At 41.2% G+C, this 22,917-nt stretch overlaps 1 protein-coding gene across 12 annotated transcripts in view; it reads right to left on the minus strand.

The window, feature by feature from the left end:
- The window catches only part of CTNND2 (catenin delta 2), a 645,784-nt gene that overhangs the window by 266,885 nt on the left and 355,982 nt on the right, over positions 1-22,917 (minus strand). For 6 of the 12 annotated variants that reach the window (XM_027681437.1, XM_027681456.1, XM_027681421.1 and 3 more), the window contains 2 exons: positions 18,095-18,267; positions 8,047-8,614 (listed from right to left, as the gene is read on the minus strand). In XM_027681437.1, coding sequence (XP_027537238.1) covers positions 8,047-8,614; positions 18,095-18,267 — 741 coding nt within the window. The remainder of the gene's footprint in view (positions 1-8,046; positions 8,615-18,094; positions 18,268-22,917) is intronic. The other 6 variants (XM_027681470.1, XM_027681446.1, XM_027681462.1 and 3 more) reach the window with 2 other exon arrangements.

The raw sequence follows: 22,917 nt of genomic DNA on the forward strand, positions 1-22,917 counted from the left end.
TCTTCACTTACACGCTGTAAGTTGCAACTTGATGCACTTATTAAAAATCTATGTGATCTGACTAGCAGTTTCATATGCCATGCCTTATAATTGTAAGATTAGTCATCACTTGGTCCTCCTCATTTCAGTATTTTAAATTCTGACTTTTGCTTCTAACCACTTATGATAATGTACAGTTCCATGAATTCATTATCATTAGACAATATCTCTATCCTCTCCAATACCACTTTTATATAAAAACAACTATTCTGTTCTGGGTCAATATCTAGGTGAATCAAATTTGACCCTACGATTATGGAAAAATTGCCTCACTTATCTCCCATGACTGCTCATAGAGCAAATTTGGTCCAGTGTAGTTTCTGGAAGCTGCCACCACTGACAGGAAATATGTTTTACATACGGGCAATCTGCATCTAGCATGGGCAGATATGGGCATCTCCCCACCCAAGTTCTGGCCTTAAATAAAGGGAAACTTTCTCAACTGCTCATTTTGCAATCTTCTTCCTTCCACAGTTACTTACTTTTGATCAGAGGCACTTTCACTGTTTTAAAGATGGTGTGTGCACACAAAAACCATAAAGCTATTAGATAACCCAACAAATGAATGCTTACATCACTGATGAGCCACACATTGAGTTTCTAGATCTCAGCCACTCCATCTACTGCAAACGCCTTCTGTGCAACAGCAACTGGAAAGGATATGTTTTCCACCACAGTAAAAATGAAGGGCATGTTTTCACTTCTCTTAAATACCTGAACACCAAGATAGACCAAAGATTTCTGTACTTTTTATCAATAATTTTGCAATAAACATTTCCAGGCTATTGGATAAGGCCTTGCAACAGAGTTTCAGATCCTGAGGAAGCTGCAGCTTTCACATGGGTCTTCTTTCCCCAGTGCACAAGCAAGACAAGCACAGTCATTCCAAGTTAGATCATACAGCACAAGCAAAAATTTTCACTGATGCCACAAAAGCCTGAGTATCAGAAATTTGATAGAAGGGGACCTTGCCCTTGCCTTATACTCCCTACCCCATACAACAGCACTCCCTTCTGCTCTGAAAAAGTGAGTTTGAGGCCAAAGACAGAATCACACTCCGGGCAAATGAAGTGGACAACAGGTACATGAGGACACCATTGAGACCTGAAGACAAAAATGAGGGGGAGTAACAGGCACAGACAAGACTCAGTCTCACTGGCATGCCCTTAAGACCCAAAAGTTTGGACATATAATTGCTTATAAGGCCCTAGTCCCTTCCTAAAATCTCATATACTAAACGGAATACAAATCAACGCAACCAAGACACGGCTATATGAACTGGAGTGCCAACACTGGTTAATGTATTTCCATTGCTTTAATGTAAGTTCCATAAAAATGAGGTTCCTAAAACACTGCTCTTTGACTTCATATATTCCATTGGATTTCAAGAGCCAAGAAAATCTGACAGACAAATTTCAGCTCCTTGGATTAACCATCTTTCTGCTAGGGACACACTCTTCTCTGCTAGCTTTTTGCCCAGCTTCACCTCCTTCTTGTGCTCCTGCTCAGCAGGTAAATAACCAGAGACGTTTTAAACGCTGCTCTGATGCTTAAGAAATTCCTTCAAGTGACTTACATGCTTACATTTGAATCCTGGTCTTCTTAGGAACACTGATAAACTCCAGGACCAGAGGCCAGAAATCATGTGCGTGGTTACAAGCAACAGCACAGGTCTCAGTACACCCCAGAAGCATACTCACCTCAAAGCCCAGAAACAGCCACTGCCAGCCAGTTTCCCAGTCATTCAGTTAAAATACTTGCAGCTTCATAGGAATTGAATCTACTTGTGGCAATGTTGCAGACTGGTACTCTTTGCCTAAAACCTAGTTAGCTTGCAATAGTCTTTGGTTTCACACCCCTCTGGAAGATCATCAGGAGAATCAGTCAAACGATTTCTGATTTCCACTATCAAGAATGGGAGGCAAGGGAAAGGTTGTAGTCAGTGCAAGAACAGGAGCCAAGTTTAGACATATTTCTATACTGTTTGCTCACACTGGAAACCAAAGCTCATGGTCATTAGCTCAAAGATATATCCATGCACATGGGGTCTCTGTATTTGGCTCTTATCAATTATTCCTCTCCTACAAGCAAATGATTTCATGTAAGCTAGATCTGAAAGATACAGGAACAAAAATCATGGCAATAATAAGATATTTCAAAGGCATTCACCTTATTCCTTCTGCTTTTTTGCTGCACACTATCAATTCTGGATACCCTGTCCAACTTGGAATTGAGTACCATTGTAAATGTTTCAGTTGTAACAATTAGAAACATACTTATCACTGAAGATATAAGTAGAACTAGCGGCAAAAAGCTAAGTAAACAATGAGTTGTGTATTTGTATCAACTCCAAACCAACATCAGTATAGCTAATCTTCAGGTTACAATGTGGAAACAAGCAACTTTGTATCAGAAAGATACCAAACTCTAAGTCTCTGATTAATATCTGAAATAGTACTTCATATTACTCAAAATCTTACGTTTGGATTCCTTGTCTGAAAGAAAGTCTCAAAACAAACAAGAGTGGAATGAGAAAAAAAAAAAATCCTAGGGCTGCAGAGTCTGTCCCAGAACAAAAAAGCATTAACAGTGTTCCCATGTGTAAAGCCTCTGACAGCAGATAAAGGAATTTTCCAGCTAATAAAAACAAAGAAAAAAAAATTAGAAAAAAATCTGTGGAAAACTACTTTGGTTAAAATTAATGAAGCAATTTGGTTCTCCCCGTAAGAGAGATACTCACAGGATTCTATAAAAGCACAAAACAGTTATGGGAAACAACTGAGTGTCCTTTTTGTTATGATCAATCATATAGATAGTGCAAATCCTGCAGCTTATCTTAATGCCACAAAACTCCAAATATTTTTCTTCCTTAAATGCCCAAAGAAGTACAATGGTACATTACATCTAGACTGTTTTATTAGCTCAGCCCTGTGTCTCAGGTGGGGATTTTAAGGCAAAAGAACTTTTAATTCTGTGGTGATTTAGATTTGCTTTGTCTGTAATTTAACAGTAATGCAGCCATTCTAGCACAAATACATAGTGCAGCACGATTTACTAGAGAATTCCAACATTTAGTCAAATAATTTTTTTTAAAGAAGCCAATAATCAAGTGATATATAGATGATCCAGTATCTTCATGCAATCAAAGGGAAACATAAATCCATGCTAGTGGTAATGTACATGAATTATCCCATACAAAGTTGCTTAAGCTGTTGTGTGCCCCTATGATTGCACACTGAAATGCCAAAACATGTCAACACTCAGCATCAAATAAAAGTCCTGCCACAAATCTCAACAGGAAACCAGGGTTCAACATATCATATGCAATGAAAAGCTTACAGAAGGAGAAAGGGCAAAGGAAGGTCCTCAGCAAAGAGGGAGAAGAGTGAGACAAAACAGATGAAGGAGCAGAAGGAATCAATTAAGACACTGATAAACTTAGAACTTTTTGCTCATTAAAGTGGAAAGCATATTTTATGTAATAACCCATGTCACATTTGTATAAACCAGTGCTATTTTAATGTTAATACTACACATGTATACAGACAGTCCTACTCAGAAAGGAAAAATTCTTTTCATTTTGACTGTACAGGAAACTGAAAGATTATATCTGTAAACACTAAGCTGAGCACTGAAGTTTTCAGCAGCAGTGGCACCAGGGCTGCGTAGAGGGATGCTGCAGCCCCTGTTTCAGCGGAACATGTCACCACTACACGAAGGATAGCTGTATAATATTCTTTCCATCTAATATTATACAAAGTGATTCACACCAACACTCATTTCTTAAACTTTACCTTTTATTACAGCTTATGAAGCATGATGCAGTCTTTAAATATAATTATCTTCCTTATGGTTGTTAGTTTTTTGGGGTTTTTTGTTTGTTTGTTTGTTTTGTTTGTTTGTTTTTTGTAATAAAACAATGCATAAAATTACTTTCCAGTGCCTTATGTGTCTTTAGCTTTCCCTAAGCCTGGATGAAGAGACAGGAGTGGCTCTGTAGGGATTGCTCCCATCACATAACCTGAGGCACAAACTCCCTCAACAACACACTTTCACTGCCTCCTTTCCCTTTTCTCCTAAATAAATTCAGTACTCCTCTAGTACTGTCTGCCTGATTCTGCCCAGCAGGAGATGCTTCAAGAGAACATGAAGAATGGGCACCTGGGTGACAACCTGCCTCCTGAAGGGATTTTCCATTGTTCCTGCTGCTTGCTGTCTTACACACTCCTCCTTCCAGGCAAAAAGGGCTGCTTTGGTGAGTTTGGCTCCCAGCAGCACTCTGCAGCTCAGTCTAGGTGTGGAAGCTCCAAGAAGATATTTACAAACTGTGCTTTCTAGATTCGAATTGCTGCTTGAACAGATGACTGAGTATGCTTTGGAGCGGTGCAGAGCAGAAAAATACTTTAAAAACTGTAATTGCAGATCATAGCAATGAAGCAGCTAGACTAAGAATAAACACAGCAAGCGTACACTCACCAAAATCACTATATACACATGTACACACATACCCATCCACGCACACATTTGGCAATGGCAACAGCTCAAGTATAACTAGACTAAAAGCCATTTCTGAAGACGTTTCTAAGGTTACTCGGTTAAAACTGAGTCATTGCATGCCGTTGCATGTCTCATTTGAAATTCAGGATGAAGTCTAAGAATTGCCATTTTTAAAATTTCAAGTTGTTTCATAATCAAATTTGTAGGAAATAGGAAATTAATATAAATAATGCCATCTCTTCAGTTAAGTCTTACACAGATTATGTTTTGGGTAATCTCTGTAACTTTTGATTTCAGTCTTTTTAAAAATGGATCATATCTGAATGTCTTCTCTTTTAAATACCTAAGGCTGGCAGTGATACAGTTTGGCTTGTTTAGCACACTGAAACCCAGTAGTATTTATGAACTAGATAGCTCCAGGACAAATTTCTGATATCATGCAAAAATAATTAAAACAAATGTATTATTTGTATTTCCAGTAATTATTACAAATAATAATTTTTTATTCCCAGAGATTAAAAAAAAGATTACTTCATATAACATCATCCCTGTGATGACACATATATACCAATGCAACTTCACATTAATCACAGCAGGCAAACCATCAATCAGTGCAATGTGACAACTAGTCTCCATTCCTCCTCCTCCTATCTCTCCCTCAAAAAAAAAAAAAACCAACAAAAAACAACAACAAAAAATAACACCAACCAAAAACCTCAGCTCATCTTTGGATCATAGATGTTGTGAACAAGAAGCAAAAATGTTATTTATTGAACACTAGCCTTATTAGCCTTTCAAAATACAGTTGCATGCTCTCCCTCTCAATGGATTTGATTTTTAACACAATGACTGAAAAACTCCTGCAATAATATAATACACTTACAATTCAAATATTAAACCTGTTCTGAACAAAAATACCCATAGAAAAAAATAATAAGTATTGCTTTAGTAATATCTGTACCATCTGATCCTGTCTAGCTCTAAAACACATGTTAATTTTAAGCCCCTGTGTAGTCCATAGACTTCAGTGAATCCAGTGAAAGTCTAGAAGATTAGTCAGGCACTTAACACTGCTAGCAAATGTGTAACTCCAGGATGGCAGGGAGGCCATGAGGAACATGCTTCAGAATGGCAATGGAAAATAAGGAGTGAGAGCACACAATAGGAAACCTTTGCAAAAGAATGGGTCATGTGATAGAGCTTCTTTCAAGGACTACTTGAAAGGCATGTCACCACTGTGGGGGGTACAAAAAAAAAATAAAGGTATTTATTAACTTATTGTTGCTTACACTGATTCTTTCCACATAGCAATACTATCTCTGCATGTCTGCCACCTAATACTTAATCAGGTTACAGGATTTTCCATTTGTTATAAAATAAAACAAAGAGGGGTTTTGCATATATCTTAAAAGCAAATCCCTATGAGATACAATGACTCAGAAGATTGTTATATTTGTTCTGGTCAACCCAACACTTAGAAAAGGTCATGCTGTTTATCAATTTTTATAAACTTAACAGGAAACTCAAATGATCAATCACTATTTTGCTTCCATATGAAAATTCCCACAAAAATACATCAGCCACTTCCTAAATGCATATATCTACAGGCTTTTCCTCAACCAAAGCCATAAATCAGTGAATCAAGCAACTCCCTGCAGTAGGCTTTAAAAAGAGGCAGGTTATGCAAGATGCAGAACTCTTATCAAAAGCTTTTATTTAAAAGCAATCCATGAAAATGAATGTCAGTTTCTTAACTTTTATTCAAATCGAAGTAGAAAGCCCTATTAGGAATGCCTGTAGAATCACTATTGGCCAAAAAAGCCTAAATCCACATCGCAACTTGGATCTAGCCTAGGACAAACAGCTTCTCCAACACCGTAGCACCTTCAGAGTTATTATGATAGACCTTAAACCCTACATAAACAAGTTTTGACTAAGCTATCATCACAGATTTGATGTTGCAGTGCTGTCAAAGATGCCTTCTTCAAAAAAAAACCCCAATACAATACAGATCCCATTGCTAAAAGTACATAAACCAGGAAAACTTCCCAAATATAGACTTCTATCCTAGAACAAAGGTAAGAAAAATCAGGAAAATGCTGGTAGTTTATAGCCACAGGTATATAAGTTGTAAATTGATTTTTTCTCTGTTCCTTTGATGCTGACAGTTCCCTCCATGCCTTTTTATACTCAAAAAACTCTTGCTACAGGACAAAGTTAGAAAACTCCCTAAAATAAAAAGCCTGTGGCAATTCTAAATTTTTTCTTTACAAAGGCAGTATTTTATACCTGTGGCCAAAAGTATGTTGGACTACATCAGGGGAAGTTTGACTAACATAACTGCTAAATAAACCACTCTGTATTTCGAGATTGACTATTTGACAACAGGCTTGATATAAGCATCCCAAGATCTCCATTTTAGCACTATTTAGTGATTCTGTTGCTTTACACATTCTGAAATTAAAAAATGCTGTTACATACATATATAAAAAAGTTTTTAAACACCTGTCCTTTAAATAGGAAAAAAACCCTCCATCAAATAGTTCTTAAAAAGAGATAGATTAATACCATATATTATTATCAATTAATTCAATGCGTGTGTTTAGACACACTGGAATTATATAGGATGCTAACAGCTGGAGTGGGGGAGGGGAGGTGGGTGAGAGGAGAAAGGGGGATGAGGTCTTAACTCCAGTAACAAACTTGTGTACCTGACTGATAAACTCAGCCAAACTTCTTTATGTATCCTATTTATCTTCAAATCTATTTATGTCACAGAAGAGAACATATGAGCATAGCAGCTGTTACTATAGCAATGAAACTGGGAATTTTGAGAACACAAAAAGCCCACCCCTTGAAGGATGCTCAGTTTAGCAGAGAGATGGTTTAGAGAACAGCACACCAGTATCTCACTTCTTAGGATCCGCTCAAAGTCTGCGGTTACAGAGATTAAATCAGCTGTAACTGCCTGTTCCTCAAAGAGCACTTGAAGCCAAATCACCGCTACCTATTACTCGTCACGACTCGGTACACCAGGAGTTCCTGCTAAGTAACCCCAAACTTGTCAAGTACGCCAGAATCGCCTGTAAATCCGGGGAAGCGCGATTCTTTGCAAAGGCTCACAGGTTCTGATCGCGGCAGAGAAGGGATTCGCCATAGTAACAAACCCCCACCCGCACCGCGGGTCACAGCTGGGAGCTTGGCGCGGCGAGCCCCGCACCCCTCGGTACCACGCACACCTGCCCGGCGCCGGGAAGGCGGGACGAGCCGGGAGAAGTCAGGTACTTTCCTCACGCAGCGGGCAGGCAGTCTGCCTCTACGGGCACGAACCGGGATGAAACCCACCCACAATCCTCCCACATATACTGTTTTTCTGTCAAACCCACCCCACTCCCCCCTCTCCTCGGCCGGCGGCCCTGCCACCCCGCCTCCCGTCCCTCGCCCCCCACCGCCTCCGCGCACCCCCCGTCCCCCGCCGCGGACCCGAGGCGCTGCCGGCCGCGGTTTTACCTGCGAGGGAGCCGGGTCTCTGCAGGGTGGCGGTGGCGTACAGCTCCTGGGAGTGCTTGCTGTACTGATCGGCAGCGTGAACCAGCCGCTTGGTAGGCGACAGGGTGGCGTAAGTGCCGATGGTGGAGCTTAACTGGTGGATAGGAGAGGAGGAAATGTTAGACTGGACGGTGGGCGGGGAGGTCACTCGGATAGGGGACGGCGACAGTCCCGCCGAGGAGACGACGATGTTGATGGGCGAGCTGGTGCTGTAGGACTTGGCCAGGCGGCTGGGGGACTGCTTCGGGGAGGAGAGGCGCTGCGCGGTGGCGTAGGCGGCGCCCTCGGCGGCGGAGCCGGCCCGCGGCAGCTTGGTGGGGGAGCCGCCGGGCTGGGCGGGCAGCGGGGAGCTCACCCGCTGCGCCGGCAGCGTGGAGCTGGCGTAGTAGAGCGCGGCGGCGTGCTGGGGCTCGGGCAGGTGGAAGGCGCTGCCGTGGCTGGGCGCGAAGGGCTCCCGCGGCTGCGGGGCGGCGGGCGGCGGCGGCGGCTCCGGGCCGCCCGGGTGGGCGCCGCGGCCCCCCGGGCCCTGCTGCGGGAAGGAAAGGCAGAGGCGTCAGCGGGGGCGGCGGCGGCGGGCGCCCCGCTCCCCCCGGCCCTCCGCGGGGCACTGCGAGGGGGGCCCGCTGGCCGGGGAAGTCCCCCAGCCGCCCGCAGCCCCCTCTCTGACCTCGAAGCAGGCCGGCACCCGGCGCCCGCGGGATTACGGGGCTCGTTAATCTGCTAAAGCATTCCCAGCCTTTGAGGGGAAAAAACCTGCCGCCGGCTCCGGCCCAGCGGCGTCGAAAGTCCTCCCGACGGCTGAAGCCGGCACCCGGCCGTGGGGCACAGCGCTCCGGGGCGCCGGAACGCGCTCGCCTACCGACCCCTAAACCAGGCAGAGGTTAGCCCCGGGTCAAATAAATACATACATACAGAGATACGCCCACGCCCCTTTATTCTGCATACATTAGAGAAGAGCAGCCGAAGCCACGGAAAGGGCTTTAATGGAGTAACTTCTCTCGGTTTCCAGCAATCTCTGTCCGCACGAGGAGAGGCACCGCACCGGGGATTCCCTGTCCCCAGCGGCGGCAGAACCGCGGCCCCGGCCTCGTATAAAGGGGCGGAGGGAGGGGAATCCCAAGCCAGTTCACGCCAAGCCCCGCCGGCAGCACGGCAAGCGCCCGCCTCGTACTTATTTACGAGGCACGAAGGGGGCGGGAGGTACGGGGGGAGCTGCCGGGGCCGGGCCCTCCGCCGGGCCGCATCCAGCGGGGAATCGGCATCCGGATAGAGGGAGGGAGCTCCTCGCACGGACCGACTGGCCGCGGGCAGGGCAGCGCTAAATTCTTCCTAAGGCCAGTAATCGAAGGGGGCTGGGCAGAAGGAGCGAGTGAAAATCCTTGGGAGATGCCGCCTATGAGAAATTTCGGTTATGTGCTTGAGCAGCTTCTGGAGCCGCAGAGGATGGAGCTCGCCCTCACACATAGACGGCTTCCCCTTTTTTTATCGAGGATCTTAAGCTTAGGAGAACATCTGTGAATCCGGTAACATTAAAATCCTCTCATAACTGCACCCCGCAGTGAGCGAGAGTTCAGCACTCTGTTGGAAGATGCACTCTTGGATTCAGATACAATTTTTTTCTGGTTATGCAGGGGATTTACTTGAAACCCCAGAAAGCGCTCCACATCCTCAGAATTGACAGTGTAGTTTGAATCGGTCTGACCAATGCTTCGCCGGAACACATACACACACCTCAGATACTGATTTCCTTAGCGAGAAAAGGCTTTAAAATGTGAATAATGAATTTTGCGACTCAATTCAAAGAGGTGTGGTGAATGCCAAGAGCAGTATTGTTATACATTTAAATAACAATGTGGTTTTTTAGTAGTGTCCTACAGAAAAAAAAAAAAAAGAAAAGAAAACCAAACAAGTAAGCAAAAGCACCATGTTCCTCGTGCAAAATTTGATTTATTTTCACTAGGATACTCAATAAAGGATTTGATCAGGAACTGAGGACAAGGTAACTAATCAGAGCAAAGAATAAACAAAGTTTTAAATGCCAGAAATGTGTACTTCTACCTATGTATGCCCACTGGGAATTTTTCTGTCCTTTTTTTCACTTAAATTTACTCAAATACCTTGCATCTGGGGGAAGAATATGTATTTTCCTAGACAGCGACAAGAAACAAGGTTTTAGAGAAGCTGCTCCTGGTGCTTTGCTCTCAGTTGTTAGCAGCATGGAAGAAACTACAGCACTCAGACCGTTCAGGCCTCTCAAGGGAGCACTGCCAGACCCAAACCTCACTGGCTTCCTGAGGTTTTGCACCTCATAGAGCAATGGCTTTGCAGATAAATGAAGTGTAAACTGTTCCTTCGAGGTGCTCTGTGTGGTAACTCCCTGGCCAGCAAGTGGATCACAGATGTAAGTAGCCGGCTGTCTTTTGAGTTGGACTGTTCTGATTGCAGCAGGGAGTTACAAACACCACAGCATCAAGTACAAGCCTTGAAAGTTTCCTAAATGGGCATCAAGTGCAAGTTGCTCATTTGAAAGACCCCTGACAAAAACCAGGAAGGCCAGCTCTAGGAACATAAACGAACTTTTAAAAGCTACTTTCATGCTGAGCTACTTACCATATCTGCTTTAAACTGGGAAGAAGGGCTACTCTGCAACTGACTGTCCAATAATGTATTTGACAGGAGTACAGTTTTCACTTTCCAGGTTTAGACTATATGGTAACAACTTTTATAAAACAAAAACAGGCCAGCATGATTTAAGACAACATGGACAGAGCAAATTCTGCACAAAGCGAAAGGTCATTTAAACCAGCTACATTATCAATTGATATTTCTTAATTTTACTTTTTGGACTGTTCAGTCGCATAATAATTTATTTTGTAATAAACACTGTTCCAAAAATACAGTCTTCTGCAATAGTACCAGTGTCTTCTGCAACACACTGCTACTGTACTGATAACTTGGACAGTTTTGTCTTGATCATAAGGATTTTACACAAGCACTGTCATCATGTATACAAAATTTCTTTTTCTAATCTGCTTCTATGCTGCTTGATGTGTCAAGGATTTAGAGTAATTAATTTCAAGTAAACCAATGTTATTCCATATTCCTAATAAATCTCTATAAAGCTGTAGGCATTCTACAGGTACTAATTCAAAAAACCAACCAAAAAAATCCAATTTCATGACTATTTGTTATAGGGAACAAAGTGTAGTAGTGGGACACAAGAATTAAATACTTAATTAGAAATGCAGTGTATAGCCCTTCTTAAAAAGCTAAGCATTTGCTCTGTGTGAAGTAGAGAACTTTCAGATGAACAGATTGCAATGAAAACATTAGCATGCAGCATCTTCTAGGATGTGACTAATCTCAGACCTGTCTTAAATGTACCATGAGGTTCTTATATTTTTTCAAAGGGACAACTGTACAGTAACATTCTCAATGCATGTTTTCAGAGGCAAAATGTGTTTAGTTTCTCCTTGTGTTTCTCCCAGTCTGTTGCTTAAGACAGCCATACAGACATGTCATTGTTCATCCTGCAATGTGACATTCTACTTCATATAGAAGAATAAATTACAATAGTATTTTTCTTTTTATTCATTGTTGTCAACCTGATAACAAAACCATGTTTAAGCTAATACACTGAGAACAAATTTGCTTCCCAATTATTATATCCTCCTGCATCAACCTGTTTCATAGATGTGAATAAAAGTCAGAGGCTTTCTTACTATAGGCCTATAATACCCATTCTAAGACACAGAGATTTCATTTTTCTGGTATCCCAAAGAAAAGTAGCCTTGATTATTTGGATTCAATATATGGATTCTGGTATATCCTTCCTAATATCAGGAATTTGTGAAAAAAAAAACATGAGAACATAACTACAGCTATGAAAATATTTTCTTCCCCATTTAATCATACAAAGATCATTTTCTACTGATACGGACAAAACAAGATCTGTAGAACTTTATACAGAAAATTACTGAGGGTGTCCAGTTAGGTTATAGGAGACTAGACAACAGTCTAACTGTTGTTTGCCTGTTCATTCAAGCATTTAATGCACTAAATCCAGTAAAATAGCTTTTTTTATTTTTTTTCCTTTTTTTTACAATTCCAATTGAAAATGTAAATCAGAATTGAAACATTAAATTAACCAAAAAAGAGTAAATGAAAGAATGCAAGACAGGATTTCTGTTTTATGGAGTGGAATGGAGAGGGGCAAATAAGTGTGGTGACTTATTTATTCTACAGAAAAATTTTTCATGGATAAGGAATTACAAAATCCTAGATGACTTAGACAGTTTATGTGAAACTTTGGGGTCAGCTGCTAATTACTGAAACAGCAGCACATTGATTCTTGGAGATTGCTCCCAGAGGGAAAAATGGTGTGTAACACTAGCAAAACCTGAATAGCAAAAATCTCAGAGAACAAGATGACCATTATGATGTCAGCAGGTGCAGCAAATCTATTTGATGTATCAGCTATAATCCCTTCAAACCATTTGCTTCTTAGAGATGTGAAAACACAAATGCAAAACCTGCTGGGCTCTGTGTATCTATGCTGCATAATTCACAGGTACTAAGAAATGGAACTTCTGTTAGTTCAACCTCCTGAGTCTTAGAACTAAAACCAGAAAAGCCTTCATAGTAATTTCATTAGAATGAGATAATGATGCAATTTCCAGGAAAATACTGGAAAATTTGAATCATGATACTAGTTACCTTTGAGAAATGAAAATTTGCACTCAATGTCCTTTTTACTTCTCTGACAGGTAACAGAAGAAACTGAAAAGTTATGTTACATTTGAGTCAGTCTACATGCCCATCTTAGGTCTGGATGAAATTCTATTCACAAGTATTTTTAGTTTAGCATTAAATGCCAGCAAAAGCTTTCAGCTTGTTTTGCTCTCTGGAACTTCCAGCGATCTCTTGGCCCGTAAAATCTCAAACCAGGTCATATCTTAGGAATCCAAACAGTCATATGTAGCACACTGATGCCCAGGTGAACAACCTTTCTCTTGATTCTAGGGAGGATTTTCCAATTGTATGCTCAAGTTGCGTGGAAGACATTCCTCCAGGCTGCTTAGGCTTTTGAATATTGGTGTGTGTTGCTGGCTTTAGGCAGAAAACTTGATCATCCTTACTAGGGTTTTCGAGAGACACCCTAAGGGTGCAGGTCTGTTTCACAATCTCAGTTATGCTCTATGCTCTTTCAGAGACTGCAAGACTTGCCAGTCTATTGAGGGCTACTTTTCTTTTCTGTCAGCCCAAAGAACCTTTCATAAGGCTTCACTCAAGGTGTCACTGCTCTGGTCCAATGCCTCTATCAAAACTCTTACATAGGGCAGATGAGGGCATGGAAAATTCTTTAACGTTCTCTAGTCTTTGGGATGCACACTTCAGTCTTTGGGCAGGACCTGAAGAAGGGCCATTCTTCTGCAGGACTGCTTTGATGTCATTTTTAGGTTCCTGACTAACATCAAGAAGATGTTCAGCATTATATTCAAATGCACTTATACAATAATAGATGCCAGACTATCCTCTGGATCCCTCAAATGTGTCCTATTCCATCTGTTTCTCCTGATTTTGTTCCATTGTTCCACTCCAAACATTCCAACACCATTAGGAAAATTTCTCAGCCTACCTGATCCTGATCTTGAAGGCCACACATATAGATGAAGGTAGGTAATATTATCGTAGTTTTTTACATCCAGAAACAGAATTGCGTGAGATCCTTTCAGAGTGTCCAGAGATGGTTAATCTGTGCTTTTAAAGCAGCAGTGAAAACTGCAATCCTTACCTATTGTAGGATCAAACCAGCACTGCAGATCTTCACTGCCATAAGCTCTACTAGTGAATTGTTCTCTGAGTGCTGTAATAAGAGTAATCTGTCTTAAGATTTCATCTGTTTCCGTAATGACAGAAAACTTCTCACATTCACATTTAGAATCCAGTTATTAAACTTATCATCATCTGCTATATCTTATCAGAAGTTAAGAACTTATTTTAAATTTTGTCTGGGTAGTTTTTGAAGCAGCCTATCATCTTGTGGCCAGTATACAGTTTCTGCTTGACAACTGAACACATTCTAGCACTCATTTGCTCATGAATTAAATAGGGCTAGTGAGGTGTGGTGGTCTGATGAATGACAAACTTATGATTTGTTTATAAGAAAAAGAGTATAGAAAAGTTAGAAAATTAACTGTTAAATGGTTTTCAAGGTGGGTTTTTTTAACATCTTCATTTTCCATCTACTTTTTGGTTTTTAGGGTTTTTCAATTCTGTGTCAGCTTATTCAGTCCAGAAGCATCAGGAGCACAGGATAATACACAGTAGATCTACCTGTGTTGCTGCCTCAGCCTCTGAAAAGACTGCAGCATCACCAAAAGCTAAACAAATCCTCATCCATAAATGTAAACTTCCCTTTCTGTTTCCTTGCAAACACATGGTAGAATATGTTATGCTTTATATTCCTATGGTATCTACAACGTAAAATGACCACTCTCAAGATTACAGTAAACCCAGTCATTCTTAAGTTACACTGTCCAAATAGAAGATTCATTTTTGAGCAACTCATCTGGAAAATCTGCTAGTTTTCTTTTTATAAAACTCACTACTGACTTCACAAATAAACCACACTGATTAATAGAGGATATATCAACATCTGGACACCAAGTTTGAAAAGCTTTTTTCAGTGGGGAAGCAGAGTAATTCCCTGCCAGAGGAGCAGTTTTTGCTATGAAATCCTATTCCAGTAGCATTTAGAAGATAAAAGTTTTGTGTTCTAAAGCACTCAAAGCACAAAAAAACCTCTATGATCTATAATGAACTCCACCAAATTGACAAAAATGTTAGATTGCACTTTGCAGCACTATACAGGAAGTCCCAAGACTAATTAGTTTCTCTTTTTTATACAATTGCATTTTCACAAATTGTTCTTACTGTCACAGCTGGCCTTGGGACTATTTACAGGTTTTTTGCATGCATTTGGGCTATCACTTATGTTGAGAGATAGCTATATTCCTTGCACACAAATACCAAAGGAAATGATCACAATCTGAGCAGTTTCAACTCCTGAGGCTTATTTTAATTATAATAGGGATAGCAAAACAATTCCAAGAATTGACTTTTTTTTCCTCCTTAATTGTGGGATCAGCAATGGTCATATTCAGAACTTTTTAATTTTGACTTTTGAATCTTCCTTTTCTTGGTTACCTCTTTTAAGCCTCCCTTATATGCTTTTTATGGCATTAATTCATAGTTTATATGGCAGTTTGTTAGTAATTTCAAAATATATTTTATTTCATCTGAAGTTGTCAGATTGCAGGATCATGGCGTGAAAAATTATTAAGTTCTCTGAATTGTTTTCCTACAGGAACATCTACCACACAATGTGAAGGAAAACAAGAAGAAAACCTATTTTCTGCCCTCTACACCAAGAAAAATAGGATAGGAAAGGTTGCCTTTCTAACTTACTAGTTACATTTCTGAAGGAAACCAGTTCTCTATGAAGTGGATTGTTCATGAGAGCTTCTCATATCTAAGCAATGGCTTTCAGTGCAATTTCAAAGAAGGAAATCTACATCATTATTTTTTCCCCCTCCATAAATTCATCCTTTTCTATCAATGAGAATAACAAAATTTATATAAAGAATATAATTATTTCTAACTTCTACATAACTGCATAATTTTCCTTCCTACCTTTTTTAAAAAAATAGATTCTTTCTCCTTCCCCTCTCATTTCTTTGTTCTTGCTTCTGTTGCTCTCATAACCTGCTCCCTTTTCATGGTCTGACTTTTTCCAGTCTCCTGAAGGACTTCACCACAGTCTTTCAGGTTAACCTCCGAGGTACAATGCTTTTCAAAAAGCACAGCTCCAGATGACACTTTTTCACAACATTCACCTGGAGAAACTGGCTTCCCATAGCATGGCTGGGTGCACTCTTCGCTATGTTGAAACCTGGCTGGATAGCTAGGCCCACAGAGTGGTGATGAATGGTGCTACATCGAGTTGGTGGCCTGCCACTAGTGGGGCTCCCCAAGGCTCAGTACTGGGGAGAGTTCTGTTTAATATTTGTACTGATGATCTGGACATGGGGATCAAGTGTACCCTAAGTCAGTTTGCAGACAAAACCAAGTTCGGTAGGAGTGTTGGTCTGCTGGAGGGTAGGAAGGCTCTGCAGAGGGATCTGAACAGGCTGTTATCAATAGGGTGAGGCCAATTCTGTGAGGTTACATGAGGCAAAGTGCTGAGTCCTGCACTTGGGCCACAATGGAGCACTACAGGTTGGGGAAGAGTGGCTGGAAAGTGGCCCAGCAGAAAAGGAGGTGTTGGTCAACAGCTGGCTAAACATGAGCCGGCAGTGTGCCCAGGGGTCCAAGAAGGCCAATGGCATCCTGGCCTGTATCAGGAATAGTGTGGCCAGCAGGATTAGGGCAGTGATCATCCCCCTGTGTTCAGCACTGGTGAGGCCACACCTTGAATCCTGTGTTCAGTTCTGGACCCCTCACTACGAGAAAGACATTGAGGTTGTGGAGCGGGTTTGGAGAAGGGCAACAGAGCTGGGAAAGGGTCTGGAACACAAGTCTTAGGAGGAGCAGCTGAGGGAGCTGGGGTTGTTTAGCCTGGAGAAGAGGAGGCTCAGGGGTGACCTTATCACTCTCTACAACTACCTGAAAGGAGGTTGTAGCCAGGCTGTCTCTTCTGCCAGGTAAGGAGTGATAGGACAAGAGGAAATAGCACCAAGCTGCACCAGCTGAGGTTCAGTTTGGACATCAGGAAGAATTTTTTCACTGAAAGGGTTGTTGAGTCATGATCCCTAGAAGACATGCAGATGTGGCACTTGGAGATATGTTTTAGTGATGACCTTGGAAGTGCTGGGTTAGCGGTTGGACTCCATGTTTTTAGAGGTCTTTTCTAACCTAAAAGATTCTATGAAAAAGACATATCTACCCATTTTGAAATGAAATTTAACTGTGCTTTATGTAATTTTTTCAGTCTTAGAGGATAGGGAGCTTTTCTGAGCAAATTGAGAGAATAGGATATTGTATGTCTCTCGGTATCCCACAAACTGAGCAATTACTATGATACTTGAAATCTCTTAGCAATTTAGGGCTTTGAAATTCAAATACTACTCTCCTCTACAGAATCCTGAATTATGAAATGTCCCAGTGTCACACTGAGATGATCTGCTTTGCTGGGATGGTAAAAATCTAAACAGAGAAAATAACCTGTGCTGACCAATGCAACCCAGTCAGACTTTGTTTATGAACAGAAGCATGAACACTTCTAGAAATTTTTTTCTAAATTGAAGCTTAACTTCCTAGTGAGAGGCTTTGGTGTCACCGTAAAAAGCACAGAAGGTGAGAGGGTTACATATAAGAGCCAGGAAGGGCGGTATAGACAGGCAGAGAGATTTACAAAATTTTCATGAGTATCTGAAACAATCTTTCAAAATGTTTCAAATGTATAGGTTGAAGCTGGTTGAACCTGAGAAGCTGATTGTTTTGCAATGCGGGGTAAAAAAAGTTATTCTTACACTTGGGATTAGGCCACAGCATCAGATGATGCATGATATCCCAAGCAGGTTTTGCATCTGGTGTCAGCATGGCTTTGTTTTTGTTTCCTGGCACTTACTGCTTTCAGTAATACGCTCATACCAAAGCTGGCAGGTCCTAAACCTTAGTATGGGCTGCTAATCGGCACAGTCACAGAAATTTGCTTTCAAAATTAAATGCTTAAACATGCTATTACCAGAAAATATATGCAAGCAAGTAAGTAAAACTGGCATGTAAATCTCCTTTTTAATCAGGATTACTTTATTACTATGCAAGTCAACCCACTATAGATTTACAAAAATCAAGATGGCAACTCCACCCTGCTGCAGGTGTGTTGAACAAGACAGAAAGCAAAGGCAGAAATTTAGGTGCAGGCAAGCACTGAACAGCTCTGTTTCCTGGGAGGTACTCCACACAATTTCAGATGTGAGAGACCCCGATTCCTTAGGACACGTACCTGGCTGTAGCTCTGGATGGCACCTCTGGTCTGACTGCTGCGTGACGGGAGCTGGGCAGCCGCTGTTTCGCCCAGGGCAAGGGTCTGGTTGCTGTGGTAGCTGGCTGAGTACTGGAAAGACCCTTCAGGTTTGGAATTGAGCTGGAGTGCACTCTGGGAGAGGAGGCTGGGCCCTGTGAGGACAGGATTTGAGAGCAGTCAGAGTCATTATCTGTCAAGTGAGTCTTGAAATTATCAGATGTATCTGGCTTCAGATTTTCAGTTTTGCTTGTCAGTAATAAAAATCACGTACATTACTTTGTTTCTTTACCACTCAGTCATCATCATTATTGTGTTCAAGCAACAGACCATATTGCTTTCTTTGCAAGAAATATAGGGTTTTGACTGGTGAAGAAATTCTATGCTTAAACAAACCCAACTGTACTATTTGATAAAGAAATCTTGCTTTTCAATTCACAATAGTTGATGAGGGCTTTTTCCCCCCTAAGGATAAGCCTTGTTTATTTCACTTAATTATATCCAGTCATTCTGCCTGGGAAATGCTAACTTGTCCCTCCGTGGGCCCCCAGCACATCACATCTATTGATTACTGCCACTCTGTCCTATACACACAGTGATGTAATACTTTGGTGCCTGTAGGGATGGATGGCAGCCTTTAAAATAATAATTGCTCCTTTCATCATGCAGGACACACCCTGATCTCAGTGAATCTTTGAGGACTGTTTGTCAGCCCATCTTACCTTCTCCATCACAGAACTGCATGGCAGGAGAGCCAAGTGTAGGCAGCGAGCTTAAACTGGGGCTGCCAGACTGAAGGGCATGTCAGGACCACGATCACCAACACTTTCCACAGTTATTTGGTAGTTCTGTGAAACTAAAACAGCTCTAATATTCATTAAGTTCACGTACAAGTGATTTAGCTTACTGCGTGCCCATAGCAAATCTCCCAATTTTTGCTCTTAGACAATGTATCAGACGGAACAGTATTGTTTTCACGCAAAGATCAAGTGCACCCTCAGCAAATCTGCAGATGACACCAAGCTGAGTGGTGCAGTTGACATACCTGAAGGATGGGATGCCACCCAGAGGGACCTGGGAAAGTTCAAGGAGTGGGCACATGAGAATTTCACATGCGGTTTAAGATGACCAATGCAAGGTGCTGCATCTGGATCAGGGCAACTCCTGGTATCAATAAAGGCTGAGCCGAGAAGGACTTGGGGGTGCTGATGGATGAGAGGCTGGTCATGACACAGCAATGTGAGCTCGCAGTTGAGAAAGCCAGCTGTGTCCTGGGCTGCATCCAAAGCAGTGTGGGCAGCAGGTTGAGTGAGGGGATTCTGCCCCTCTGCTCTGGTGAGACCCCACCTGGAGTGCTGCATCCAGCTCTGGGGTTCCCAGCACAGGAGGAATGTCTGTTGGAGCAAGTCCAGAGGAGGGCCACAAAGATGATCGGAGGGCTAGAGCACCTCTCCTCTGAGGAAAGGCTGAGAGAATTAGGATTGTTCAGTCTGGAAAAGTAAAGGCTTCAGGGTGACCTAATTGTGGCGTTACAGTATCTGAAGGGAGTCTACAAGAAAGATTGAGAGAGACTTTTTACAAGGGCATGTAGTAACAGGACAAGGGGGAATTGCTTCACACTGACAGAGTAGGTTCAGATTAGACATTGTAAGAAATTTGTCCCTGTGAGGGTGGTGAAACTTGGGTACAGGTTGCCCAGAGAAGCTGTGGATGCCCCATCCACAGAAGTGTTCAAGGCAAGGTTGGATGGGGCTTTGACCAACCTGGTCTAGTGGAAGGTGTCCCTGTCCACGGCAGGGGAGGTTGAAACTAGATGATCTTTAAGGTTCCTTCCAACCCAAACCATTCTGTGATTCTACGATTCTATGACACATGAAGAGCTAAATTAAAGAATACCTGCTTAATCCTCTTCTATGTCTCAGTGATTTTAGTCTCTGCTGTCAGGGCCCAGCAAGTGAAATACAGGAGGAGAGAAAAGGGTTGTACCATGGCCATTGCATGGGTTACAGAGAAGTCTACCTTCAGCCCCACAGGTACATCTGCAGCACACTCAGTGGCTCCACAGGGATGACAGATTTATTTTCTGGTTAGCACTAACAAGCTTATGAGAGCACAGAAGGTGTCACAAACTTTAAGGGATGTGAAATGATTACGATGATTTTGCTCCTACAGAACATGTGAAAAGTTCAAGTTTACAAAGACTCACAATGGAAAAATTCCAATGAATCTACCACAAGTAAGTTCCAGTACATTCCTGATACAAAGGCAATTTTTATGACCTTTAAGTCTTTACTATGAGGATATACAGCTGCTCCAAAAAGATTACTGCTTAGAAAATGTGCAAACAACCCCACCCCCAAAATACATGGAGAGTATTTTTTCTCTAGCCTGTTTCTCAGATATGGCAGAACCATTATAACTGCTATTTTCCAAAATCCAACCCAAACTGCTCATATTATAAACAAATCGTAGTAGGCTATGTAAAGTGGAAGTGTTTGCATCTAAATGTAGTCTGGGATTATGATACTATTTGACATATCAACACAATTTATACTGCAAAGTCAATTGCATTCATCAGAACATTCCAGATACAGGACAAATTTAGAAAATAAGTACTGGCCCCTGTATTTTCTTCAAAGTACAGGAGGCAGGGCTCCATGTATGCTTGTGAAGTTTGTAAAAATGTATCACATCCACAGAGGAGCTGAATTTAATCCTGCATGGGTGCTTATAAATCCAGCATTTGGTAGCTTTCCATTCCTTGACGCTGCAAATAGGATTTACAAAGCATTTTCCATTTAACTGGTTTTGTTGCAATTTTTCTTCTTAATTGAAAGAAATAGTTTCACAGATTTTTTTTTTTTAAAGAGCACAAAGAAAATACATGCTTAGTTTTAAAGAATATCTGTAGGCTTTATTTTAATCTTTTGGATTTTGAGTTTTCATTGAGAATTTGTCTGTGATCAAGTGATGAACAAGATCAAGTTCAGAAAATTCACAAAAGCATAACTTTCCCATGAGAAGCAAAAGTTGCAGCAAGAAAGCAATTTTTGTGCATGAAAGTGTTTGTACTCATCCTGAAAGTAATTATGCTGTGACATTTCTAAAGCTTAAATAATGATTAAACTATCACATGCTATGAACGCAATATGTTTAAATTTTCATTGCATCTGGCTTTCAAGTGCTGCTTTCCTATTACTGTGGCTCACTAGGGGATTTACATCACCATCTAGAAACACATACATGGGTTCCCTGCTCCATTTAGTTTAAACACTTCCATGCACTTAAAGAAACTTATCCAATCCATTGAAAAAAAAAAGAATGTAAGAAGTTTGGAGCGTATGGTTTTAATTTCACTAAAATACTCTATTGCAGTTTTTAGTTTACACCTTAACAAGCATTAATGAAAAATTAAAACATACATACATTTCAATAATTACAAAGTAATTTGAGAGACACATCCAGATAGATATTTTAAATAAACCTAGAATTTTAAATAAGCCCAAGCAAACATAGAATAGAGTAGTAGCTGCCCACCTCTAAGTATCCAAGTCTAAACTCAGCATACAAACTATAAGATATATTTGAGATCAATCAACATGATATTGAAAAAAACACAAGTTCCTTTTTCAGGATTTAGGGACTACAAGCAGTCCTGCCTTGTCTGATAGGGAAAAAAATTGTTTGCTTTTCTCATTAACATTCTTGAGATTTCAATCTGAAGGTAAATCCAAACCTTCTGAAAAGCCTGCAGCTCATCTAGAAGAGAAGTTTGTGTCCTTCTATATGCTGATGGCTCTTGACAACAACCTACTGTTTCTTTCTGGATAAAATTTAAACTCTGTTGTGTTGGTATAAGAAAGAGTTCATCCAACTATTTTTCATTTGTTTTCAGAATAGTTAAGGCAGATGGAAATTGTCTATTTTCAGCTAGGCACTTGATATCACTAGTTAACTGCTAGCACAATTCAGTCTTAATTGTTCCTTTAATGAGCCATAACTAAATACAAATATTCAATTTAAAACAAACGCTTTTGGCTTCATAAGGTTCAGTATAGCAGGTATTGATGATTTGCAGTATTGCTTTAAAAATTTGCACCACGTTTTTTATCTATCTGGGAGTATGAGGAAGATATAATTACTGGTTTACCTTATATTTTTCACCACCACATTAAAAAAAAAATCTTTTTCTTTGTGAAAGAGTATTAGTGTTGGATTATTCATAGTTGATAGTGCCAATTTTTCACTGATTCAGTTAGTGCCACTTTCCTCCTGCATTCAAATAGTACAGATTAGAGTAAAAATTCAGGAAATAAAGTCAGAGCCATCATACTGCAAGAGACACTGCTGTGGACTGACTTCAAATGATGGTGCAGGATACAGTAATTAACTCTTTAACTTGTCTCCAGTTTGGTGGACAGGTTCTGCAGACAATACCTTCCTCTTCCTCTTAACCTTAAGCAGACCAGTGTGCAAGCCTCCCCAGGCTGTTCACCTTGGCCTCTATAACGCAGATCAGTAAGGAGCTTGAGGGAGAGGGAGAGGTTGTGTGTCTAGCTTGTGACACTAAGTGCACTTGAGCTGTGGAAAGCTGCTGGAGCACAGAGAAGACCAGGCAAGAAGAAAACAAACAGATGAAGATGGAGGATATGCCTACATCAGGAGCCAACCCACAGTGAAATTTCAGAGGTGATGGAGACCAGAGGACTTTTCAGAGAAGGGAAACAGAAATTTCTTTTATGGTTTGGAGACCCAGGTGACAGGCATGGCAGGGTTAGAGGAAAATGAATCTCCCATTCAGGCAG

The sequence above is a fragment of the Neopelma chrysocephalum genome, unplaced genomic scaffold, assembly GCF_003984885.1.
Source record: "Neopelma chrysocephalum unplaced genomic scaffold, ASM398488v2 Primary Assembly neopelma1_22b, whole genome shotgun sequence".
Taxonomy (NCBI): Eukaryota; Metazoa; Chordata; class Aves; order Passeriformes; family Pipridae; genus Neopelma; species Neopelma chrysocephalum.